The sequence below is a fragment of the Trichogramma pretiosum genome, unplaced genomic scaffold, assembly GCF_000599845.2.
Source record: "Trichogramma pretiosum strain Unisexual culture from Peru unplaced genomic scaffold, Tpre_2.0 scaffold7, whole genome shotgun sequence".
Classification (NCBI taxonomy): Eukaryota; Metazoa; Arthropoda; class Insecta; order Hymenoptera; family Trichogrammatidae; genus Trichogramma; species Trichogramma pretiosum.
The window spans coordinates 1,953,396-1,978,197 of record NW_019641639.1 but is presented as its reverse complement, the minus strand read 5'-3'; the positions used below and the strand labels follow the sequence as shown (position 1 = coordinate 1,978,197).

Sequence of the window (24,802 nt, the reverse complement as noted above, 5' to 3'; positions counted from 1 at the left end):
CCGATTGTTGATGGACCGTGCGCTCGAATAAAAAATATTGAAACCCCGGCATCGGTTTTAGCAGAGCTCGTTCGAGCTACCAAACCAGACCACGTTCCTCTCTCTCTCTCTCTTTCTTTCGAATCTTTAAAAGCCAGTCCAACGGTTTCCATCTTACTGACTCTCCTCCTCCGGTTTTTTCCGCCCTCTCGTTCGCATTCGAATCTCTTGTGCTTCGACACGAGCCGCTCTAATTACAACTCCTCAATCGACCTTTCAAGAAAACGCTGCGATAGCGAAACTCAATTTTCCATTCGCTAGTTTCGCACTCAAAAAGTTACGACGAAAACACTCTATGCCTCCGTGCACGCGAACGACGAGCTTCGGTGACTTCCAAGCTCTTAAGACCACCTCACCGGCAGCGCGCCGCACCGCACAGAGCGACTCACTAAATTGCAGTTTATACTTTATGCTCAAAAATTGATGTAGCTATGTAAGTGTTTCAGCAAGCGACACGAGGTAATTTGAATTTTCTTTCTCGTTGACAGATCATAAGGGAAAAGCAGCCTTGGTGACGATGCAGCCGGGCAGCACGCACCGGTGGTCATCAATCGAGGCAGCAGCAACGAAGGCAGCATCGACCGCAAGAGCGTAGCAGAAATCATCTGTTCGGCCATCGTCGGTATCGGCATCGACATGGCAACAGCAGCAGCAGCACCAGCCGGCGCCAGCGCGTCGGCCACGGTCGAATTGCAAAACGCCACCGGCCGACTGGCGAATCTCGAGTTCCCGCCACCGCCGCCGTATCCACCGCCTCGTGGCAACGCCAAAAACAACAAAGTACTGTTCGACGAGCAAACGGACATCATAAGCGAGCAACAGCACAACCATCACAATGTCTATCAGCATCGGGTGCTGGTGCACCACACGCCGCGTTCGGTGCACGACTACAGCTACGCCTATTACGAAGCCGGGGTCGGCTCCGGGGCTGTCTCGAGTCTCGTGCAGTCGCCCGTCAAGTCCTGCTCCTCGGCCGCCAACGTCCGGGCGACGCCGCAGGAATATTGCCAGCAGGACTTTCACCTGATCCAGCAGGCACCGCCGCTGCAACAGCCTCCGAGCCAACAAAAGCAACAGCAGCTGCAAAAACAGCAAATGCAGCCGAGTCATCGTTCAGAGAGCAGCGCTCCGAACTCGCCTCAGTTTGTCTCGGCTTACTCCGCGCTGCAGGACTATGATCTGCAGGAATACAGAACGAATCCGCACAAGAGGCACACTTACGTTACGAGATACGGCACCGAAGAGAACATCTACGAGGAGATATCCGAAATCAAGTAAGTACTTTTGACTCGTTGCTACGCAGGTTTAATGTTGTCTTTTTGTCGACCGAGAGTCTCGGTTTTTCGTGAATATTTTTTACGATCATCGCACTCGCATCGCGCTCGGGAGGGAAATATGACAAGGTAGAAGGGCTTAGGATTTATCGCTTCGCGCGGGATTTTGGCTCGTAAAGGCATAAAATTCGGAGGGGAAACTGACGTACGCATTGCTGGCAAATGGCAAGTGAGCGACCGCCAGGAACTCGATTTACAGTACCCAGCGGGGAGAGTCTGCCGAGTATCCGTCTACTACATTCGCGAGCATGTGTGAATGTGTGTACTTGGAGTACATAACAAGCAGTGACTACGAATAAGTAAACGTGGTAATGAGCTTCGTGCGAGCTCTGTTGGCTTTTTCGGCGTCATTCTTGAGCGGCTTTACGTGCATGCAACTCTCTGCTGGCTGTATGTATGTTTAAACCGGCATCTTTTAACTCCTTCGCGTATTTTGACTCCAACAAGCTAGATCTTTCGCACGCGAATGTAATATGCACATTCGGTGAAAACAAGAATTTTCCACGAGTAGGCCACTTTGTAAAGTGTCAACGCGGCCACCCCTACCCCAGAACTTTCGGATTATTCGGATTGTTTTATGGCGCGCTTTCCGCTCTGAAATAATGTGCTTCCCGACCGAAGAGGGCCCAGGACGGTTGCGATAACAGTGCGACGCTACGGCAACACCGGCACGAGTAGCTAATGCAGCGGCAACTCTCTCGATTTTCAAGAACTCGAAAGCGTAAAACGTCCTCGGAATGATTACAAGAGATAGGCTTCCGTTTAGATAATTTTTCACAAGATGTTTGTACATATGTAAACTTAATGTGTTTCGAAGAAAAGTCCATTGCAGCTAGAGCTAATCGTTTACTATATGAACGTTCTGTGTGACGAGTTGGTTGAGCTGATAAAGGCTCTTACTTACAGACACCGAGCTCTAGTCATCTCTACGGATTCGGAGATTTCCATTTTCATTCAATGATTGCGCCATCGAATAATTCTCAATGCGCATTCTAACCAAAGTACTTTAATTTACGCTCCAAGAATAAAATAATGCATAACCGATATACGTATAATGCCTTGTATCAGGCACCGATAAACGTTACGTTACTTCAGAAATCTTGTCTCTAACGGTGCACCCAATGACGCATAAAAACCTCATCATTTTACGATTGTATGTATAATTTCTGCAGCATTCCGGTGTACCTTTATATAAATAAAATAATATGGGTGACTGTCACGAAAAGGTCGTTTTTTCACTGCGTTTTTAGATTGCACATGGCTTTAAAATTTACCCCATGTATAATACCTCATTTTAAGCGTATTTGTACCTAGAATTTGATTATCAATGAAGGACTACATCAAGTTACATCAAGCACATCAAGAGGGATAGTAATCATAAAAAATACACTCCGTAACAAAATTATTGCATCAATCAATTTTCAAATGCATTTATCTTCCTCTATTTTGATCGTACTGAGACGAATTTTTTTTGGTTTCTTGGAAATTTTGTCTTTTGGGCTCAAAATCGAACATTTTCCATGGACGTTATTTAAACTGCTATAATGACCGCTAAATGATTTTTATCACTGCTGGACATGGAAATATCAAAAGTACTTATATTTAAGTATAAATATCCATACTTATAATGACACGCAGATGCAAAAATTCAGTTTTATGGCACAATATTTGAATGATTCTTAAAATTGGATGCGTGACGACAAAGATATTTTCGACTGTTTTTAAGCTGCAGGTGGCATAATATGATTTTTTAATGTCCAATAATACATGAAAAAGTTAAAAATAATTAATATCTAACTATTCCGCATATTCCAGTCGATTCACGATTTTCAACTGCGGGTGGGACATCAAAAACGACCTTTTCGTGACCATCACCCATATACATAGCATTGGCATTAAAAGCTATTCATTTATATTTTTATACAATATTACATAATATTGTAATTGCAAAACAATTTCGGCCAATGCTGTTCGATATTATTCCAGCATTACTTGGAAGCTACATGATTGACATTCATTCTCGTCCCTCTGCTGCTTGACGGCTTATACGTTCCGCCAATTCGCTCATCATTCGTTAGTTATTGAGCCTATAAAAGCCTATTCACAATACTCTGCTGACTTTCTTCTATCTCCTATCAATTTAAGGAGCATGAAATTATTTTTCTCTCCCTTACCTGCTCTTTGATTATCATTTCTCTTCGTCTCACACGCACTGGTGGTTTATTCTAACAAAAATATTTTTATCGATTTTTCATTTACTTAGAATTTCGCTGTACGATAAACGATTGCGACCGAGTTTCAAAGTGCTTGCTGTAATTCATGCATGCGTACTCTGCCGCGTATAAGCTCAAACGCGTGGCAAATAAATTCCGAACGAACGGAAATAAGTAGAATCGTGCGCAAAGAGGAGAAGTCGAGTGAGAGAACGAGGAGTTCGAGATAGACGTATGGGCGTGCGTAGGATATGCACCTGAAATATATGCGACAACACAACAGCAGCGCAGCACAAGTCCCTCGTTGAGTTTTAATTAAAAGCGTGCGCACGAGAGAGAGAGAGAGAGAGAGAACGTTTGTATCTGGATGGGTGTACGAGCGCATCGTTCGCGGCCAATTACGCGAGAAGCCCCGAGCGCGCACCTCATCGACCGTGTGTGCACCTCCTATGTATGTGTAGAAAAGAGATATGCCCTGCAACTTGCAAGAGTGCCAACGAGAGGCAACCAACCTCTATCCGCGTTTATGTTTGCGCTTGCAAAAGCATCTCATCTTGTCCGGCTCTGATTTCCGCATTGACGTTGCACCTATGAAACTGACACCTGGCCGAATATTAACCTCTGAGCTTCATGGCTGCGAACCTCTTGCCCAACTGATTGTTCCGCGTTCGCTTCAAGCTCTTTGGTCAATCGTGCAATGTGTTCGTTGATTAGACAGACTTTTCGGACTCGTCTATCTGCAGGCACCCGCGCATGTAGTCTACGTGTTTGGGCACATACTTCAAACACGCGTTACAAGGCTCCGATCGCAACGCTATGAATATAATGATCTTCTACGCAGTCATACAACCATCAGCGCCAGTAGGCATTTCTTGTGCTTCTTTTTCATCAACGACGTCGATCGGGATGTACGAACGTCGGCACTGGTAGCCCATGCAGTTTATGCGCCAGGAGGATGCTTGATTGAAACTCGTGAAAAATCGTCCATCACGATTCGAGAGCAGCAGCAGTAGCAGCGATCAGTTTGGCTTATATTGGATTTTTACAAGTCAAAGAGCCAAAAAAAGGGAGGACGAAGCTTTGATAATTTAGGGAGAGACGAGAGAGTGAGAGAAATCGTAGAAAAAAATTCACGCCTGCCGAAAGAGAGCTGGTCTGATTCGATTTGACGCGTGGCACGCGTCAGACATTGAGACTGGTGCGTCTCTGCACCCCAGTAGCAGGCCAGTAGTATGCCCGGTGCTCGTCGGCGTTAAATGAAGCAGCTGCTTGTTCTTTCTTTCGACTCGTTGTGTTTTTTTTTTATATCTATACCTGCATGTGTTCCCTTCCAAGTTAAAAACTGTAATTGTAGTAACATTTTGCGCCGATTTCAGCTATACGGTTAGGTTATAAAAAAATTATCTTCATTTCTTACTCGTTCATTGATCGAAGTAATTGTTATATCTTGCCAAAAATATCAGCCAAAACTCCTTGACTAGCAGACACCTGTGTATATTCAAAGTAAAGATGCCGAAGCGTAAGAATAAAAATAGATAATACGTATCTAAATTTCTCGCGCACACTCGCATGAGCATACGCTATACTGACAGACTAAGTACATGTACGCGTTACATGTATACTCGAGGAGAAAGAGAGAAAGAGAGAGCTCATATGTGCCAAGAGCAAATATACATCCTCTTACGGTATGCTTGCGCCCTACAACTCAGAAGCAGGAGTCTTGCGAACAACATATTATAACCAACTTCCCCTTTGCTTCTGTGCGCGAGTACACATACAATCAGTATACCTTTTATAATCTATGAAGAGAGGGAGAGAGGGGAGAGAGAAAAAAATAAACGAGATGCGCAGTTTCACTAGCTCGGCGCTGTATAAAATATTCGATCATATCTATATCGAGCCATATTAAACCTTCGAAGAAAGGATCGCTATTTTTCCTCTTTCTTCTGTCTAATGTCTAGTCTGCAAAGAAAAGACAAATATTCGATGGAGAGAATAGATATATACGTATAATGTACGTATGGCTAGTCTCATATGTTACATTCTGTAATTTAAATGCAAAAGCTCTCGCACGTGCGCAATTTCCAACCTACTCGAGCTATCAGACATGGAACCACGTTGTGTTTTATTTTTGCAAAAATCGAGCCAGTAACGTCTTCCCTTTTTTCTCTTTCCTTATACTAGCAGAGCGGATGCTTTGTTACCACCTGCTCTCCCTCTCATCTTCTTCTCTTCATTTCTGGCCTCAAACTGAGAACCTCCAAATTATACACCGGTTATTGTCTTAGTTGGATATACACAGAAGCCGAGCTGGCCAACGCTATGATGATTAGCCGTGTACAGGGAGGCGGAGACATGATATTGAATATTATCGCACGATCCCTCGCCACACGCCGAAATATCATGCGAAATGGATATTACGCATTACACGAGCCTAAAGAAGAAGGCGAAAAGGGAGGAGGATAAGTTTTATTTAAGCTCCTTAGCTGCTATATGTACGCGCACAGTTGTTACTGTGAATATCGGGAAAATTTTCTTTGCTCGATAATAATGTTCAACGGGTGCACTTTAGACCAGTTTCATAAGAATAAGAAACTTTCTTTTTCCTCCATCTATACTTATTTCGCTCTCGAGTATAAGTAAGCTCTTTTCTCGAATTGTTAAGGCACATCTTATGCCCCTGTTTCTTCTTCTGACTCTGCTTTTTCTTTTTTCACTTCCTCTCTTCTTCTCGTATCTTCTTCTGTTCCTCTTCCTTTTCCTATACATACGAAATTGTCTTGTTTTCTCTTTTTTGTGTAAAACATACTTTATAAGCGCGACTCTTGTACGAAAATGGAATTATTTTCACGCTCTACACTCGCAAAAGATTTAGGGTGCGTTGGCACGTATCGAATCAAAATTGTCTGGAGTTCGAGTTGTATCCACATATAAATATACAGAACCTCGACGACGTCTTTGAAGAAAATTTCACACCTTGACTTGACTAGAGAACTCGCCAATGCCACAAATCTGTTGAACACGAAGCTAAAAAATCAGGTGTAATCCGTCTCAGTGACATCAGGTTCGTCTTTTTTGTTACATAGAAAAAAAATTGCTAATAAGACCTATACTTTGATTTATATTCGTACGCAAACATTAAACAACGAAAGCCCTAGATGTTATCTCGTTACAAGTATTATATGAAAAAATTTCCTGTTATGTGCACGTAGATACATTTTTCAAATTCCAATAATGAATAATACAGTAGAATATATACTTTAACTCAATCAATAAAAAAGTCAAGCGTGCAGAGACAAAGTACAGTCGAATCAAAATACTGAATTTTCTTCTGTTATTAACAATAATAAGTGTAAGAATATTATAATTATAGTTATAACGCATAAACATATAGAGAACTGACATTTGAAGAATTTCAAAGTATATTTTTTTTGCAGTCACATGGCCTATAAGATTTGGTCAAACTAATGTCAAATATTTGTAAGTCAATGACCTTACGCTATATAACGTATTCTAGTCAGAAACTTCACCTATTTTTCACCTATTTTTTGTATCTAAGTGCATAATAGTAGGTTTTTGACATGATTATGGATTGGATCATAAATTTCTTTAATTTAAAAAGGCAGATAGATCAAATATAGCGGTTCAAAATTTTAAAAATATAGAATTCACGCAATTTTTTTTTACTGAATTTCTGTTTATAACTCATCGCCACGTATAACCGTGAATGTATATTATCAAATCAATTTATGATGTTTTTTACGTGAACTAAGGGTTAAAAAAGCTAAACATCTCATCGATTATTTATAAAACTTTCATTTTCATGAAAATTATTTCAAATACTCGTAAAATGCATCACAAATGTACATAGATTGAGTATTATTTATATTTTCTTTCTGATCAAATTACTAATTATTAATTTCTGAAGATTGATATTCCGTGCCCATAATTCAGAATAACGAAGCGTATTTCATATTACAATCTTCGGTTGAAGCATATCCTCCCCTGTATATAATCATAAAAGGGGAGAAGGTATAGATTAATCGATCGATTTCCAAGATTAAATACTTCCATGCTTGATGGCTTGTTATTAAATTAAAGCAAAATAATAATGCTCGAGTACACACAGATACAGCTGATCAGGCTTCGTTTCAAACATGTTTATGCTGCAATAAACAAGTCTAAATATTGTTATTTATAAACTTCTTTTCAATTTTCATTATTATGATTTCCTTTTTTTCCTTTTTCTTTTTGATTCCTACCCTCGTCCAGTTTTCTTATATCAATCACGCAATAGAATTACATGGATACCGCAAAAAATGTTCTGATCATTTCGCCTAGTAAATAATGACATATTCATCCTGTTCTTATGCTCATTCTCTGAGACAAATTCATCATTATCTTCTAAATAGATAGTCAAGTTCATATGAGTAAATTTAAAGAAGATTTGGAAAGTTGTAAAAAAATAAAGATAGTATGCTGACATCGAGTTCTGAAGTGCAGGTGCAAATAAAAGAGAAAAAGAAGTAAAACAGCAGAGCAAAGTATGAAAATCAGCTGTCTCGAAAAGCGAGAAGGAAGAGGCTGTGCACTTTAGAGCGAGCGTGTCTTAGCTCGTTGGCGCATTTACCATCTCACTAACGCAGCAAAATAAACAGGCTGGTAAACTGCGATACTACCACATACGCCTCAGACCTAATTGATCGTCATAAGTTTCGAGACACCTGTCGTGTCGCGCCGTCGCTGCCTTGCCTCTCTTCCACATCTCTTCTCTCTCTCTCTCTCTCTCTCTCTCTCTCTCTCTCTCTCTCTCTCTCTCTTTCTCTTTCTCCCTACTTCTCTCTCTTGCTCTTGCCAAATCCAGTGATTAAGCAACTGCTTGTACCAGTTTGCATGATAACACCACTCTTTGTGCGACGCACGAAGCGCGCCACTCTTCAAAGGCGACTTATTACTAAGAGACTTGGCGAGCGCATTGTGCAGCCACGCCAACCAAGTAAACCTTCCAAACTTAACATTTATAGGTTTTTGTGGAAAAAATAGTATTAACTGGTAATATCAACTGGTGCAGATATAGTTTTTCAACAAAATTCGTTACATCATTCGTCTTCTGTTTGTAGTATAACCCCTCATTTTGCTGAACAGTCACAACTACATCCGTTGAAAAATATACTATTTTTGATCTTCAGCGAGTTGCATATCGGGACAGATGCGCTTCAATCTGGCACGGGCGGGCAATTTTATTAGAAATTACTTCTTGACGATAGCCAGACCCAGAAATTCTGCTCCGATAAATGTAGGCCAGAGATCGTCTATTATTTATACGTGCAAGATTCATTCTGACGTCAAGTTTATCGACCTCAGATGACAGAATATACTTTCCAGTTGCTTTAAATAGAAAAACGCGCAAAAAAAAGAGAGGTACAGAGAGAAACGAGCCAAAATAGAGGTTTGACATTAAGAATCTAAATTCCTGATAAATTGTGCAATCGTGTACATGACGACGGCAATCTCCGTCTACCTAAGGCATCGTCTGAGGCTTCCAATTGCATACGAGGCATTTTTACATTTATAACAAATTTCTCTTTTTTACTAGTGTTGTTGAGAGTTTGATCGTTCGCACACGTACAATATCGCAAAATGCCGTAGTCATCACTTGCGTTCGGTCTGCCGAGTTTCGAGAATTCATCGTTGTTGAGTTGGTAGATGTGATTATAGGCATTCGTGAGTGTATGATACTCTCGACGCCAAGAGGACGATTTGACGTTTATCGCTCTCTCTCGCTCTCTCTCTTTCTTTCTCCAAATCAAGTCCGCAATCGAAGGCTACTTGAAGAATATTTATCGTGGAATTAAATTAATGTCTATAGCTAATGCCCAACATTACTTTTTCAAGTATACTCCAACGCGCGCATACGCCTTAGCTTGGACATTCTTTCACGCTTTCTTTTTTCTCCCTTGGACACATTTTGTCTTAATTTACAATTTTATTTTTCTCGCATTTACGTCTTAATGTATAATATATGCACAAAAAATAAATTATACTTACTCATTCGATTTTCATCGTAATTTTTTCTACAGTGCATAGAAGACGCGAATTATTGAAAATATTCAATTTATCAAAGTGGACTAGGCGTGATTTGCAGTGAGTCTTTATAGCTCCACATTTATTCCCAAGAAGTACACAACGACTCCAAAAACGAAATTCGTATCTTCCATAAGTACTCGGCTGATATTGGCTAATTATTTTTCCCTATCATACAGTCGCGTGATCGGCCTTTGTCGCCCGTAACATCGCTACCCGACTCGGTGAAAATGGCGTTGACAGCCTTGAGCCGAGTTACTCTTCACTCCGTTGCAGTACGCACCATCACTGGCGCTGTGTCTAGCGCGACGCTCGTCTATACATGAGAAATCGCGTGAGAGGTCAAATCCGGAGTAATGACGAGTGGTGACAAGCAAACGCCGTGTAACAGTGACTAATGGCACATTACCAACATATTTTACATTTTTAGGTTGAAGAAACGCGTTTTCTCCGACTGACATAATTGAACGGTTCAAATCGAGCATAACGCTCATATTATTTCACGACAATGAATGAATTATCAAAGTCTAATGCTCTTTCATGATGTAGAAAATCTTGTTTTTCTGGGATTATGTAAGATCGAAACCTTTATAAACTTACGGCTTCTGTATTGGACGACATTTAGAAACCTCTTAGAAACCTCTTTTAATTTATTAATGGTCAATATTTCAACGATGATATCGTTATTATCACGAAATTTTTCTGAAAAATTCTAGAAACTTTGAAACATAAAATGATACAAAAGATACATAGTTAATTTATACTATCATTTGAGGATTAAACGCTCAAACTATGTCTTGAAGTTTCACTATACCAGTTTTAATTTTGGTTTTATTGACGAAATCAGCATTGTATATCTGACTCGTGATTATCGTTAATTTAATTATTCTGATTGAATTTGCATAATTTTTACAGTTACGAAATTAGATTTTCCATTTTTCTCTTATGTAAAAAAGTATATATTGAATTACATTCGTGGCAATTATAATAGCGTTTGAAGGTTGTCGAAAATTGGGCTAGGGGTGACAACTCGAAGCAGAGCAGCATAACGTGAACATATTCGCTGTCAAGCATAAAGTCAACAGCAATTGAAAAAGATTGTAACTCAAGGAGAGGACTTAACTGTCCTCGATAACCCAAAGAATGTGCTTGTTTGATTTAATCGAAATTACGAATGCGCACAAGCTGCCACCGGTGGCCGGTAGCACGGATAGTATGCCAGGCTATAATCCGCATATCGAAAACATTTTTGTCGCAATTTTTCACTAACGAGAATATGTACATACAGCTACAAAGAGAATTTCATAAACGCCCCAGTCAAAGACCTCTTTTTCCATGCATACTATATCAGGATATTCATCGGCAGTAGAATGAAAAATTGCCAGCGCGTGTGTACGCATATGCCCGCACGCACATGATATATATATGCGTTCACATTCAAGTCCCTTTTTTGGAAGATGGATTTTTTTAAAGCGAGGGGGCTAGTTGATGTTAATGAAACGATTCGCAACAACTGGTCATTCGACAGACCTGACCGATGAGTTTATAACAGTTTTATGATCGAGATTACACGTATTATAGGTATAGGCATTAATATTATTATGTATAGAAGTTTGATGAGTTTTCCGTGAAACTCATTTGTTTTTGCATAATACAGATGGATACGCAAAACTTGGAGAGGAGAAAACGTTGCGGATTTTAAATATGCGCGTTGTTGCACGAAATATAAATGTCCTCTTCTTTGGAAAGATTAATGCGAAAAGGTACGAGGTACGAGTACTCTGCTAGATGGAGATGTGTAATCATTGCTCAGTTGACAGGTGTATAATTATTATGACTTTTTGAAAGCGACTGCGCTGCTATTCTGCTGCTGCTGCGCCGTACCTCTCAATTGCGAAAGATCCAAGTTTTTTCCTATTTTTCTGACTCACGTTGCGGCGATAAAACTTGGCTATCATTCATAAAAGATATACGTTTTGCAATTTGCAAACTAATAAGTTTGTCAATCGTCGTAAATATTGTCTCGTATTAGCTCACCGTTAAAATTCCTCTGGCTGCTGGATTAAAATGTTGGCTAGTGCGAATAACTCCCGGCATTTACATAATATTCGTCACGCACACGAGCACAAGTGAATCGTGTACACAGAATTACAGAGTTGGAGCGCGCGAGCGCATTAGCATAAGTATGCGAAAAATGTGACAATTCTTACTAAAAGTTGAATTTTTTCTATTACAGCCGACAGTACCGGCGCGCGCTACATGGCTCGAGGCGATCGCTGGTCGCCGACGAGGTGCGAGAGGTCCAGTCTCGTCATCAGCGAGTCCTCGGCGAGTTGAACCTCGACGTCGAGGCGATGCTCATGCCAACGATGGCCGACCATCAGAACGGCGACAGGGAGCAGAACGTCGTGGCCATCAACGGCGGCGGCGCAGTGGCGCACAGCAACGGCAACGCCACGGAGCTGCAGATGCTCGGCCACCACCACCACCACGTCCATCACGAAATGCTATCGTCGCCCATCGCGACGTGCGCCGCCGATCTCGACAGTGGCTTCAGCGGCAGTTCCAGTGCCAGTTACAGGTAACGACTATTACGCTCGTCCTTCTCTTGTACTGCGAGCCAAGTCCGAGTCAAGGCAACTTAGTTACGAGTCCGTCTGGCTCGGCTTATAAGTACCAAAGTTTCGGGTCAAGCGAACAGGTGCACGCACAGTTGCGCGCGAGCTTGGCGCAGCTACCCTATCAGACATTCGGATAATATAAAGTTTTTGGCTTGAGAAAATGTTTGGCAAAGTTTTTTTACCTTGTAACGTTTAACTTTCTTCGCGATAACTCACATTGCAACTTATTTCAAGCGTGCTCGGGTACATACTATATACGTACAGGGAGTCGGTGCACACGCGTAGGCACGCGCAGCTCGCAGGGGACGAAGAGCGTGACAGATAAACCGCTGATTCATTGATAACGCTTCAGCAAAAACTTTCTCAGCGAATCAGCATAAAATGCAACCGTGATGGATAATGTAGGCAGATCGACGTGGCGCAGTCAACGATACATCGGAGTTTTGTAGCGTGAAAAACCTCTCTCGGATAGAAAAGTTCCTCTCTGTTCTTTAATCGAAACTTCGCATGCGTAGATTCATAAAAATAGGCGCACGATGCATTCGCGGCTCTCTACAATCGAAGCGATGAATGAAATTGAAACTGTAGCAACATAGAAACCGTAGAAACATACGCCGAGTTAACTCGGCTACTCGTCTCGATCGTAGCGAAAAATTCAATCGCGGAGAACGAGCACCGTAGTGGCTTGGGTGCGAACGAGCTGAACGAGCTGGGGCTACGAATTCAAGAGTCTCGTTCTGTCGAGGTAATAGCAACGAAAAGGAAGCGATACGACCGATAACGTGCACACGTCGCGGTGAATTACAATAGCATCCAGTGTTGATCTTTGGATCGCTTGTAGACCGCATTTATGTACATGCTGTGCGTATGCGATAAAGAGAGGTAAGCCTCGTAAGGCGCGCGTATTGGCGCGAGTGCACCCGTTAAAGTTGCGCAGCTCCTTCCGAGTTACCGAGTCCCTCGCGATCGACTCGCAAGCAAGGCACAACAAGCTCGGTGAAATTGCAACAGGACATCTAATTCGACTCGTGACGAGTAATTTCGTTAGAGCGATCGTCGCGACGCACCGAGACGCAGCAGGAGATACTCATCGGATAGTGAGCAATCAATTTGCTACTCCAGGGCCCCCTTGAATCGTGTACTTTGTATGCGACTGTAGGCTACATATTATTTACCGGATCCCCAAAAGACTCTACTCGCGCGCTATCGATCAGTTGGCTCGTCGGGCGTATAACGTATATCTGCTCGGCATATCAGAGTAGTTAGTGCAGCTGTTCGCATGGAAGCCCCTCTCGTCGGGCTAGACGATAATCTCGTCTGTCGAGCGTCTTATCTCAACACCTTGAGCACGCATTCTCATTAACCGCATGGCAGGAATTCTCGAATCTCTATCTAATCCTCTCTGTCTGCGTCGTCTGTTGCAAATGCAGATCCGGTTTGGGTTCGCTGCGTCGTAGCCTCGGGAGGACTAGCACCCCGGAAATCATGAGCAACGGCCATTACGTCGGCTGCAACGGCTCGATGCCGCACCACCAGTCTCATCAGTATTACAACTTGCGTCATCTACCGCTGCACTCGTTGCAACAGCAGGACCAGCATCAGCTGCAGCAGCTTCACCAGCAACAGCTTCAGCAGCATCATCATCGAATGAACGGCACCGTGAGCGTCTCGAGCAACAGCAGCAAAGTCAAAGCTGCCATGATCTGGAAGAAGGGCTGGAAAAAACTGCAGGCGTTAGGATCCCTAAAAAACGGTAAGTCGGCTTGACCGAGCATTTCAATTCTCCATAAATAATTTCCTATATGTACTATACAGCTCGCGCACAGCAGTATCGATTAGAGTCGTTGCAAGTTGCCATCCAAGTTGTGCTGCTCGGGGTATGCTCGGCTGCTAGTTGCGGCGTACTTTTGCGAGAGTCAAGTTTTGGAACTGGTGACGATGAGTCGTCATTTGTTCCGCAGCTTGCCGCAGCTTCATTAGCGTCACTGCAGCCGACGTACTCGGGGCGCGCGGCTCTTAAACCGCGACGTAAATATGTAGCCTACGCGTGACTTATTCCACATCTTCCATTGTTTAGAGCTTGAGTTTCGAAAGGAGCTCATGCTTGCTCGGGCTGGCTCTAATGTCACGGACTCGGATCTATAATGATTTGTAACGGTAAGCAGATTAATTCTCTGCAAAGTTGAAAGTCATCGGGCATCGGATTACCGATTGCGAGTTTTTATTAGCGGGCCCGCTCGCTAAAGCGATTTTCGCCTTACGACGCCATCAAAACTTGCAGATGCTCTTCTAAACGGGAAGCGATGGCTGCACGCGCGCAGCCGAGTAAAAGGAAAAATAATAATGCGATGGGTGCGCATGTAAAGCCGTCGTATTGGAAGACGGCTTTCGTCGCTCCTGCAGTTTCGCGGCGGTGCAATAAAGGTCAGCAAAGTCAGCTCGCACGATGGCGCGTATCAGGCGGAGCGATCGTCGAGCTTGGTGCTCGCGCGACCTATCGACCTTTGCCGATGGCACCCATCAGAGTCGCTCGTTCGCCTTTATTTCTTTCTCTCTCTCTCGCGGGCCTCCCCCCTTTAGCTCGCTTCGAGCTCGAGCTGCTCGCACACATGCGTCGATCATAGTCACCTACGCCGAGGCGCATTATGCGGCATAAAGGCGTGTTGCTCCGCGCCGCGCTTGGCACTAGCTACCAAAGTATAGGCAGCGGGGACCGCCGTACCGCTTGAATGACGCTATTGTCGCCAATGCAGCGTGCGAGATACACGCAGAAAAGAAAAAAGTACGCGCGGCATAAGGCGAAGCGTGGAGCGCGTTCGCTTTGCTGCCAATGGTATTTTATGTATAGTATAGCGTTCGTCGAAGCCTTTACCGTTAAAATGTGTTGCTTTTTTTCATTTTACGGGCGTATGCGCGCGGTGCAGCCAAAGACTCGAGAGCAGCGCACACATGCACGTGGACGACAAAGACTAGCATTGATCGTTATCGCTTTCGTGTGTCGCCGTTGCTGCTGCTGCTGCTTCAAGTATAAGAGCACAGTGCGCTCTTGCAACACCGCGGCTGCCCGAGCCCTATGCGAAATATCCTTGCGCCAGAATCAGAAAACTATTTCACTTATCTGCACCAGTCCCACCATCGACTATTGACGCGAACCCGTATATATGTATATAATATGCAGACATTATCGTGTGCTGTGTATAGCAAGTAGACAAGCGCTACGAGCGTATTGCTCTACGATACAAGTGTGAGTGAATGGATTTGCTTGTATACACGTTTGCGTTCGTGCGCAGGGCTAAGGCTATTAGCCGATTGATCAAAGTTTCATTAGCATAAGCGATCGTTGGCTGTTCGATGTATAAAGGCGCCTCTAAATCATGCCACACGGTCTCGCATCAACAATTAGTCAACCGGTAATAACGGAATTGTGTACTTGACTGAGACCGCAAAGTTTCGCAGCCTCGTAGTTATCGCTATAGTAGGCCGCAGTAGGCTCGCAGTTTCAATCAGTGAAGCTGCGGGCAGTTTTTGCCAAAATTGCCCGACCTTGTTGTGTCTCTTATCAACGTGCCATACGTACATTTACTGCTCCGGAGTATTGGATGGCGCGCCGGCTGGTGTAGCTGCAACATCGCACTAATCTCAACGTAGCATAAATCTCGCAAGACGCTCGCCTTAGCTTGTTTGCCTGATAACTCTCGACTAGCATTATCATCCCTCGCTGCACGCCGTCTTGCATGCGCTGAGGCAACATCGGCGCGGCTCTCTGCGGCATTTACCCGGGCTTCCCTCGGGACAGCGAGAGGAGCATCGTTTTAGTCAGCCGCGAGTTAATTATGCTCCGCAGACCTCTTAGACCAAATGTCGTCTCGTTGCCTAGCGTATTGCTTACCGCGTCTTCGAGTACTTGCACCATCCTCCACTCTTTCCTTCAACTACACCTAGGTCGGCTAAACTCGTATGTATTTTGTTCGTAACAATGTCAAAAATACCGACTTTGCTGTACGCACCTTACTGCTTAAGAAAATCTATCGATAGGTCTTTGACGGCAAATGGATTTTCTTGCCGAGGCACATCGTTATCCTCGTCTCGTCGTCGCCGCGCCGTCGCTAAGAGAAACGCTCCATCACTGCTCAAGCCTCGCTATGCACCCAAGTGAGTCTGGGATTATACCAGCTCGAAACGCGTAATCCGCTGTCTCGCGTACGTCGTACGTTTTGTCGAGGACCAGCTTCGTTGTATTTTCTTCCTCTCTCTCTTTCATTTCCTTTAATAATTTATTTTTTGTTCACTTTTTTTGTAATTTAATTTTTCAAGGCGTCAAATGTCAGGGCGCATACTACGCTATAATTGGGCTTGCGTATGTATGTCGCATGAAAGACGTTTTGCCAGACGTGCAGGCAGTTCTAATGGCGAATGCTGAACTCTTAGCGGCGCGCGCGTGCATACATAGGTATATAGAGCGGTATGTTTCGTGGTCCAGCCTCGACGCCACGCTGCGTGCCGAACGAACGACCGCATAATGCCGCTAAGTCACGTTTGATACCCAGTTGGAGCTACAAATCAAGTTCTCGGCGGCGGCACGAGCCTGACTAATGAATCGAGCTGCATAAGTATAGCCAAGCATGTGGCGCTGCAATTCAAAAATATACAATGTATACATTGCTTTGCGGCGTGTCTATTAGTTTTTGGGCGTCAATACATTTACCACGTGATTCACACCCGAAAGATATTAACGAATTAATACAGTAGTTTAGAAGCTCCGCAATACCCGCAATACCGTCAATAATAGGGTTCTTTAAATGGTTCAGTAGTACTCAAGTTCTGCCTCTTAATACATTGATGATACACTTTCGAGCTCGTAATAATTCCATATATATTGGCTCTGAATCGAGAAGATGTAAAAGTATTCACGACGCTATAAAATTATGTATTATATGTTTGTGTGCGCACGTGCGCGTATAATATATGTTGATAAGAAGGGAAAGTTTTTTTGCGCAATAAAAAAAGCACATCCCGAGAGTCGAACGACTCACTGAGTCAGTGTGCATGTTACATGTATCATGTCAAAAGAGCCCACACGTACCTCACCCTATAATGAAAATACTAAACAACTTCCGCACGTTAAAGCAAACTCTTTTCTTTACACGCAATAGTATAGTGATGGAGGCTCACCACAAGCATCGTTAAAGGGAAAAAATATAGTTGAACAAGCATTCGCCCCTCGACCAATAAAAAACTTTTGAGTTCATATTGCCAATCTAATTCAGCTTATACGTGTTTCTTGCCAATTTTTGCTCAACTTTGATGATGCATTTGTTTCTCTCTCTCTCTCTCTCTCTCTCTGGCTCTCTTTCTTTATCTCTCTAATACTATAGCCAAAATAAAAGCTATATGTGCTCACGCATTTACTCTCGAGAAGTGCGCAAAACACAGACACACATAAACACGAGCGACACACACATAAGCGAATACAACCCTAATAATCCGTTGAAATTCTGTTTCAGTATTTCTTTTTTCTCTGTCTTATTCGTTAAGCAAAAGCAACCCGCCGCGGCAGCAGCTGCACACAGGAAAAAGTCGAGAGTGCAGACTCTCTTGTACGGGCAGAGCCGCGGTGTGCTGGCACTGCCAACAACCTATACGCGCGATGAATTCGAAAAAATTCCCAGAAGTAGCAGCGCCAGCAACAGCAGTGTACGACCGAGCTCAATGAATGAGTGAATTTTGGTCTTTCGCTCTCTCTGTTTCTCTTCTGATATTACCTATACTATGTGGCACTCGATTCGGTGCTGCAGTACTGCTACTGCCTCGCTGGCAGCCAAGATGTTCCTCGAAAAGAAAATCGTCTACTTTAACAGCTAGCTCGCAGGTTTTGCAAGTTTCAAAGAGTTTTGTTTTTTTATTAAATTCATCAAGGATTCACGCTCGTGGTAGCCACGTAAAGACATTGATCGTGATAGGCGATGATATTTACGGCAGCACTAGCAATTATGACAATGGGCTTACAATTTTTAGGAGCTTAATGCAAAGGCAAAGAGGCGATAAGTTATTGATGCCACAGGAGATTTTCTGTGGTCGTGTTTACCGCTGAAAGTTTTGGATGCAGCCACTGCGGCTGTTGTGCGCCAGATAAATGATGCTTGCGAACCGACGTTGTAGGGCGCAGCCTGTTCATTATGCCATTACGCACGCGCATAAAACGTAAACAGTCAAGTGGCTGAATTTCGTTTTGATTTATGCGGGCTTATGAGATATGGATTTTGGTAAATGTGCGGCGATTTATCCGATCGCTGTGCATTCGAACGTGAACGTGAGTCGATCGCTGCTGCAATGTAAATTATCCGTATTAACACGTCGGATCTTTGTGTCAGTCCTCGGCCCTCGCGATCTTTATTTTTACGTTTTTCTAAGATGTATCGATTATTTTCAAAGTAAATGCTTAACGACGAAACAATTCGAGTCGAGTGCGCGTACGCGCGAGATTTGACGAACTTGAAAACTTCACGCTGTGCAATACGTTTTCGCATATGATGTAGCAAATCAAAGGGAAGCACTCAGGGGAGGCACGAGTCGTGATTTTTGAATATGTATTTTAGTGAACGTAGCCCTGCATTGGTATTTTAACGATTTGTAACGAGCCACACGACTGAGCATCGATCATTGTCGTAACCTACACATAACATTTAATTCTCGCGTCGAATCGTGGTTGGACAAAAAATCATTACATACGTAAGTGTATATTTCGCAAACACGTGTGCGCGGGTGTACTCGTCATATCGGGCTATCATTATATCAGGGAGAAAAAAATCTGATTCACTGTGTATGTACACCCTCGATTGCGTAGCCATTCATCGGACTGCATCAGCCATAAGTGCGAAATACAAAGTAGAGCGAAAAAAAACCCATCCTCAATAATGCATACCCATTTATAAAATGTGTATCTGCAAGTTTGTGCGCGCGTGTGTGGATTTGTGTAAGTGTCTATTATATGTAGACGGATTGTCTTATATGTTTCGACGTGAAAAGAAAGGAAGGCTATCTATCTCGTTGCTGGGGCTATACGACGTGACAATGCGAGCCGCACACACGAAAGGTTAATGGATCCCGCTCAGCTCGCAAAAGTCTTATCGTTTCTATATATATAAATGCACTATACTCCCTCTCTTATTCTTGTCGAGCTCTCGTTCTCTCTCTCTCTGTACTGTCCAGCTGCTATATTTACAGAGTCTTGCGCGCGCTCGCGAGTGACGTAATTGATAGACACGTCTCTCGAAGAAAGTGCTGTTCGACGACGTTCGTCGTTCGATAGTACGATGGAATGGAGCGACGAAGGAGAGACGGAGAATAAGAGAGTAAGAAGAGAGAAAAAGAGAACGAAGAGGGGTGAGTTAACCCGACGGTATGGCGACCATTGAAAAACATGTTTTTCAACACTAGCAGCAGTGACTCTTTCAATCCTCCTTCCTACGCTGCTGCTACTGCCACTACTACACGATATGCCCACCTATACCGACTAAGCTTGCGATAGCTAGCGTTATGTATACACATAAAGCTTTACGCTCTGTGTGCTTGCGATTCTCTTTTTCTCTTCTTCCCTTTTGCTTTCTCGCATTATGTCCGCATGCGCTGAGAGCTTTTTTATGGGCTTGTTGATTTTCAGTGATATGGCTACACTTGAGTGCTTAATTAAATGCACGAGTATATTTAACTTTTCGACATGTATATTACGTGAATAAATCAAAAAATTTCTTCTCCATGACAGAATATAATATTACTTGCGATTTTCTAATCTTATCAGTTTTCAATTTTCATAATATATCTTTTCTGCAATGGCTGGGCAGAGCTAAATTAATTTGTGCTCGTAGTATGTCCGTTCTGACATTTATTCGAATAAGTTCATGATCATCCATAAAAAAGATTTTATTTTGTAAATTACCCTTTACTAAAGTGATATTGAACAAACACAATTAATGTCACATTAATAATGTCAAATTAATCTCGTTGAAAAATCGTGGTGAAATGACTACGTAATAACGGTTTGAGTCCATTTTTTTTTTTTGAAAATCGATATTATGACGAAAAATTTAATTAATTAATTTATTATTATTGTTATCATTTTTTAAACAAAGAATTATAGTATCGAAAATATTAAAGAAATTGTACCGTCTATAATCGGTACTAGGTTGCAGCATTGATGATAATATTCACAGCAAGTGTTAATAATACTTGCATTTCACGAGTTGAACAAGAGGTACTGAGATTGCAAATTACAATTAAACATCGAGTTATATTTCAATTCAGATGTTTCTGACAGTTCACGTGTGCACAAACTTGTAGCCTGCTATTTATCTCATCTCGATTTATCCTTGTTATTATAATGTTGCCAACGTTGAATCACCACGACTTTTTAATTGAAATGGACAGGTTGCTTTCATTAGTAATAATATTCATAAATAACATCTCGTCACAAAGTGTGAACAATTTCTCAGTCAGAGGAAAAAGTCCACTTTCTCATCTTCTCTTTGCTTTCCCATCATTTTCGAGGGGAGGCAGTATTTAAGCGGTAGGTATGTGTAAAAATGAGTATGAATGTGACCCTTTCACCCGCGTCAAAATGCAACAAGAGTAGTGGCTAACAGAGAGAGAGAGAGAGAGAGAGAATACATTGTGGAGTTGCGAGTGGGGCATAAACAAAGCTGCTCGTGGTTGTGTTGCACTTCGGAGTCTGTTGTCCGCGTTGTCTGCTCTGTCTCTCGGTACGAGTGTAGGTGTGTATTAGCTGTACCGCTCGGCCGTGCTGCTCGATAGATAGAATGCCAATGCCCAACCACAGGCTGCAACACTGCAACGGTCTAGCTTAACCTACTTTTGTGCAAGGCGTTCGTGTATTATATGCAAACCCGTGCCTTAAACACTGGCTTTACTCGCGCGCGAGCCTTGTTTATTGTGTATAGTTTTGCCACAATATACACCCGAGCTCTGTGAGAATCGATGCCTCGCGCTGCTTTTTTTTTTATTCCGAGTGAGTCGCCAGATCTAGTGCACGCGTGCAAGCGCATTCGTAACTGGAGCGCATGAGCCGAACCGTAGCGCTCGATTCGCATTATAACGCAGCAACATTATACGCGGAAGTAAATTTATGTAAACTGGAGAGTATCGAAGCGCGTGTGTCGTGCGTTTCATTCCGCTCCGAGTCGCGATTCTTTGGGCTTGAGTTAGACTGCAAAGCAAAATCTTGGCATTTTCTGTTCGTCCTCATAAGTAGTTTCCAATATAGATTTCGTCTCTTTCGCTTCAGTAACGACGAATTATCGTTTAATCGAGTTCAACGCGCCTCGCACGCATTTTCTTTTCTACTGAGAAATGCCCTACACACACGGATAGTAAAAAACAGAGGGGGAAAAAATCCGAGTGATAAATCGAAAGAAACACGTCGATCGTACAGCGCGCGTCCGTCATCGTTCTTTTCTTTTAATGCGGAAAAAGAAAGCATTCGCCGTCCGTCGCACGTGTACAAATACGCGCGCGCGCTCCGTGTCGACGTCGACGTCGGAAACTCGTTGCAAAGCTCGCGTGACATCTCTCTTTGCTATTGGGGAGGAAGATGCAAATCTCACCCGAGAGTTAAGCGCCTGGCAGAATCGCTTCCATACCTATGTATATCGTCCTACTACTGTCGCTGTTGCTGCTCGTACGACTTTCTCAATCTCCTTTTCGAAAACTTCTCTCATATTCTCCGGCTGTTACTGCATCGCAAAATCCCCTGCAACCTCATCGTCGAAAAATTTTCCGCCTCTATCTTTCTTTCAAAAAATCAAATACAACTGAAAATACGTATAAAAATATAAGTATAAACTTATGAGCGTGTAGCTGTATATGGCGAATCCAATGACATTCGTTTGTCTGGTCAACAATGAAACCTTTTTTTTTTATTCGTCTTTTAACCTCTGCGATGGTACGCGATATGAAAAAAATAAGACGAAAAAAAATACGCCTAGTCTCGGAATGATCGAGACCCGACTATATCAACATTTATAAATTTACTCTCTCACTCACTCTCTCTCTCTCTCTCTCTCTCTCTCTCTCTCTCTCTCTTTCTCCTTTTTCTCTTTCCTCCGTATGTAGCAAGTTTATATGTCGATGCATTCACTAGGAGCAGTGAAGCGAAATACACATGCATCGATAGTAACTATGCGTATGTGATGAGGGTATAGTAGTGTATATTTACGACGCCAAACTACGCCATACAACATTGTGCGCAGTGGTGCAACTATACCGACACGATGCAGTAAACAGGGTACGCAGCAGAACACATATAATACACAGTGAAACGCTGCTAATTCAAATCTTAAGGGATTGAATACATTTTACAAATTAAGCGAATTTTCGAATAAAGCGACATTTTTTGAAATAATAAAGTTAGATATCAAAAGTTAAAAAACAATCAATAAAATGTTATAATTCATTTTTATTTGAAGAAAGGCTATTATTTTTTTCGCGTTTAGCTTTCTTATAAAGTTATTTGTAGCATCGATAAACGATCAAATTTTAAAGGTGGCAAAAAAAAAATTAATGAATCGTATCTCCACAACTTTCTAAATATATGTACGTTTTTAACGTATTACCCTACGTAACGTTGTCTGACGAGTTTGCTGTTGAAAATATATTTTATAATTTTTTATCGAATCTGGAAAATTGGATTCTCTTTTCTTTTTTCAACTTTTTCTTCCTTCACTATTTTGAATAAATTCTTCATTTTTCAGAATTACAGATGGTGTGTTTGTAGGGATTTCAAATGCTGCTGACATTTTTTTTTCTTGGAGGGATAATTTTCAGCATATTTGATTATTTTAATTTTATTTTTGATTGTTAACGTTTTATATGCATTCCAAAGTAGATACACTGCAAAAATTGCATGTGATTTTCATTGGATTTGATAGAGAGTGAAAAGAACGATTCATATTATGACATGGTTGTGGAATTGATTTTTGCGAGCAAGCAAAGAACCTTAAGCATTGCGACGAGTTCTCAAGTATTTCTGCTGCAGGCCATTGATCTTTATTGATTTTACTACAAGCTAAATCGACCCCGTTGCTGCCGCTGCCGACGATGCTGTTGCGTTTCACTTTCCTTATGTAAAGTTTTATTTTTATTATTGGATCGACTGCTACATGCATTCGAATTGCCTGATTGGCAGCATTGGCCCTGGCAGTTTATTATGTGCGCACGCACATTAATTACAATGAAGTAACGAAACGATTCAAGAACTGCGATACACTCATTATGCAATTGAAAATTACGTAAATTAATTTATTCGCTTGGCCGGATAAAATCGGAGGATTGAATTTCCTCAGAAAGAGGCTATTGCTCGTAAACGTTCATTTCCTTAATTAATCCTTTTTAGTCGAGCGCGTTGGAGAACTTGAAAAATTCGTGGACACGTACAGGTAGAGAATAGCGCGCGGGCGCGCACAGCACGAGCGAGTACAGTGCAGTTACTAGCCGGCCGAGAGTTTCCGGCTTGACGTATAGCAAAACGTTTTCCAAAAGTCTATGTGAGCCTTGTACAGGCTTTAATGGCACTATATACACATCAAGAAAGAGAAAAAGTATCGATGCACTGCAGCGATCGTACGAAGCCTTTCGGGCCAAGAGCTAGCCAATCAAACGAATCGACCTCCTTATCGCTTCGTTACACTCGCGCCACCATCCAGATAACGATTCAGTTATATTTATATACGTTCGTAAATATCGGTATACGCTGCACGGTGGCACGTATCCTACGAGTAGAAAAGTGTAATGCTGCAATCCAATGTACAGCATGTAATACATGGTCGGACATTCTTTCACGCGACATTCGATTGGCTATACCTATAATGGATCCAATAATCGACTGAAAAAATTTCCAAATTCCAAAAAGTTCTGTCCGGCTTTATAGCTTGATATGTTACTCCTACACTTTGCTCGTTGTTTCGATTTGAAAGTTGAGAAGTGTCATTTTTCATTTATATAAAAATGGCTGGTTATCGGAAAAATGACGTATTCTTCACCGGCTTACGTTTGTAGAGAGGAAATATATGCTGGCCACGTATGGAATCGTTCAATGTTTATAGATAAAAAGTTCCATAAAGCGCTGGATACTACGCGCGACCGAGGGCAGACCCGCTCGTTGATACATTCCCATACTCGATACGAAAGATCGTAAACAACAATCGAGTAGCGCGCGAGCCCATCAATTCGATAAATTATTGAAGAGGCAACAATATCGATCAAGTCCAATTGAGATCAAAGCTCATATGTGTATGGACGATCGGATCGTTAAAAAATTAAGGTCATATTCAGAAAGCTCGCTCTGTGAGCATATTATCCCATTCGTCAAGCAGCGGCCATTATTGATAAATTCTCGAACGAAATGCGAGCGAGCGCGCAAGGAAGGAAGGCTCGTATTGCTCGAAAGTTCGCATCGTTGCATGATATTATTATACATGCAGCACATATGCTTCACATAGCA

General features: G+C 42.4%; 1 protein-coding gene across 1 annotated transcript in view; it reads left to right on the top strand.

Annotated features, from left to right (window-relative positions):
- The window catches only part of LOC106648583, a 128,326-nt gene that overhangs the window by 28,179 nt on the left and 75,345 nt on the right, over positions 1-24,802 (top strand). Inside the window, exons 2-4 of the mRNA XM_014365619.2 lie at positions 528-1,313; positions 11,907-12,251; positions 13,722-14,044. Of these exons, the coding sequence (XP_014221105.1) occupies positions 676-1,313; positions 11,907-12,251; positions 13,722-14,044 (1,306 nt within the window). The 5' untranslated portion in view covers positions 528-675. The remainder of the gene's footprint in view (positions 1-527; positions 1,314-11,906; positions 12,252-13,721; positions 14,045-24,802) is intronic.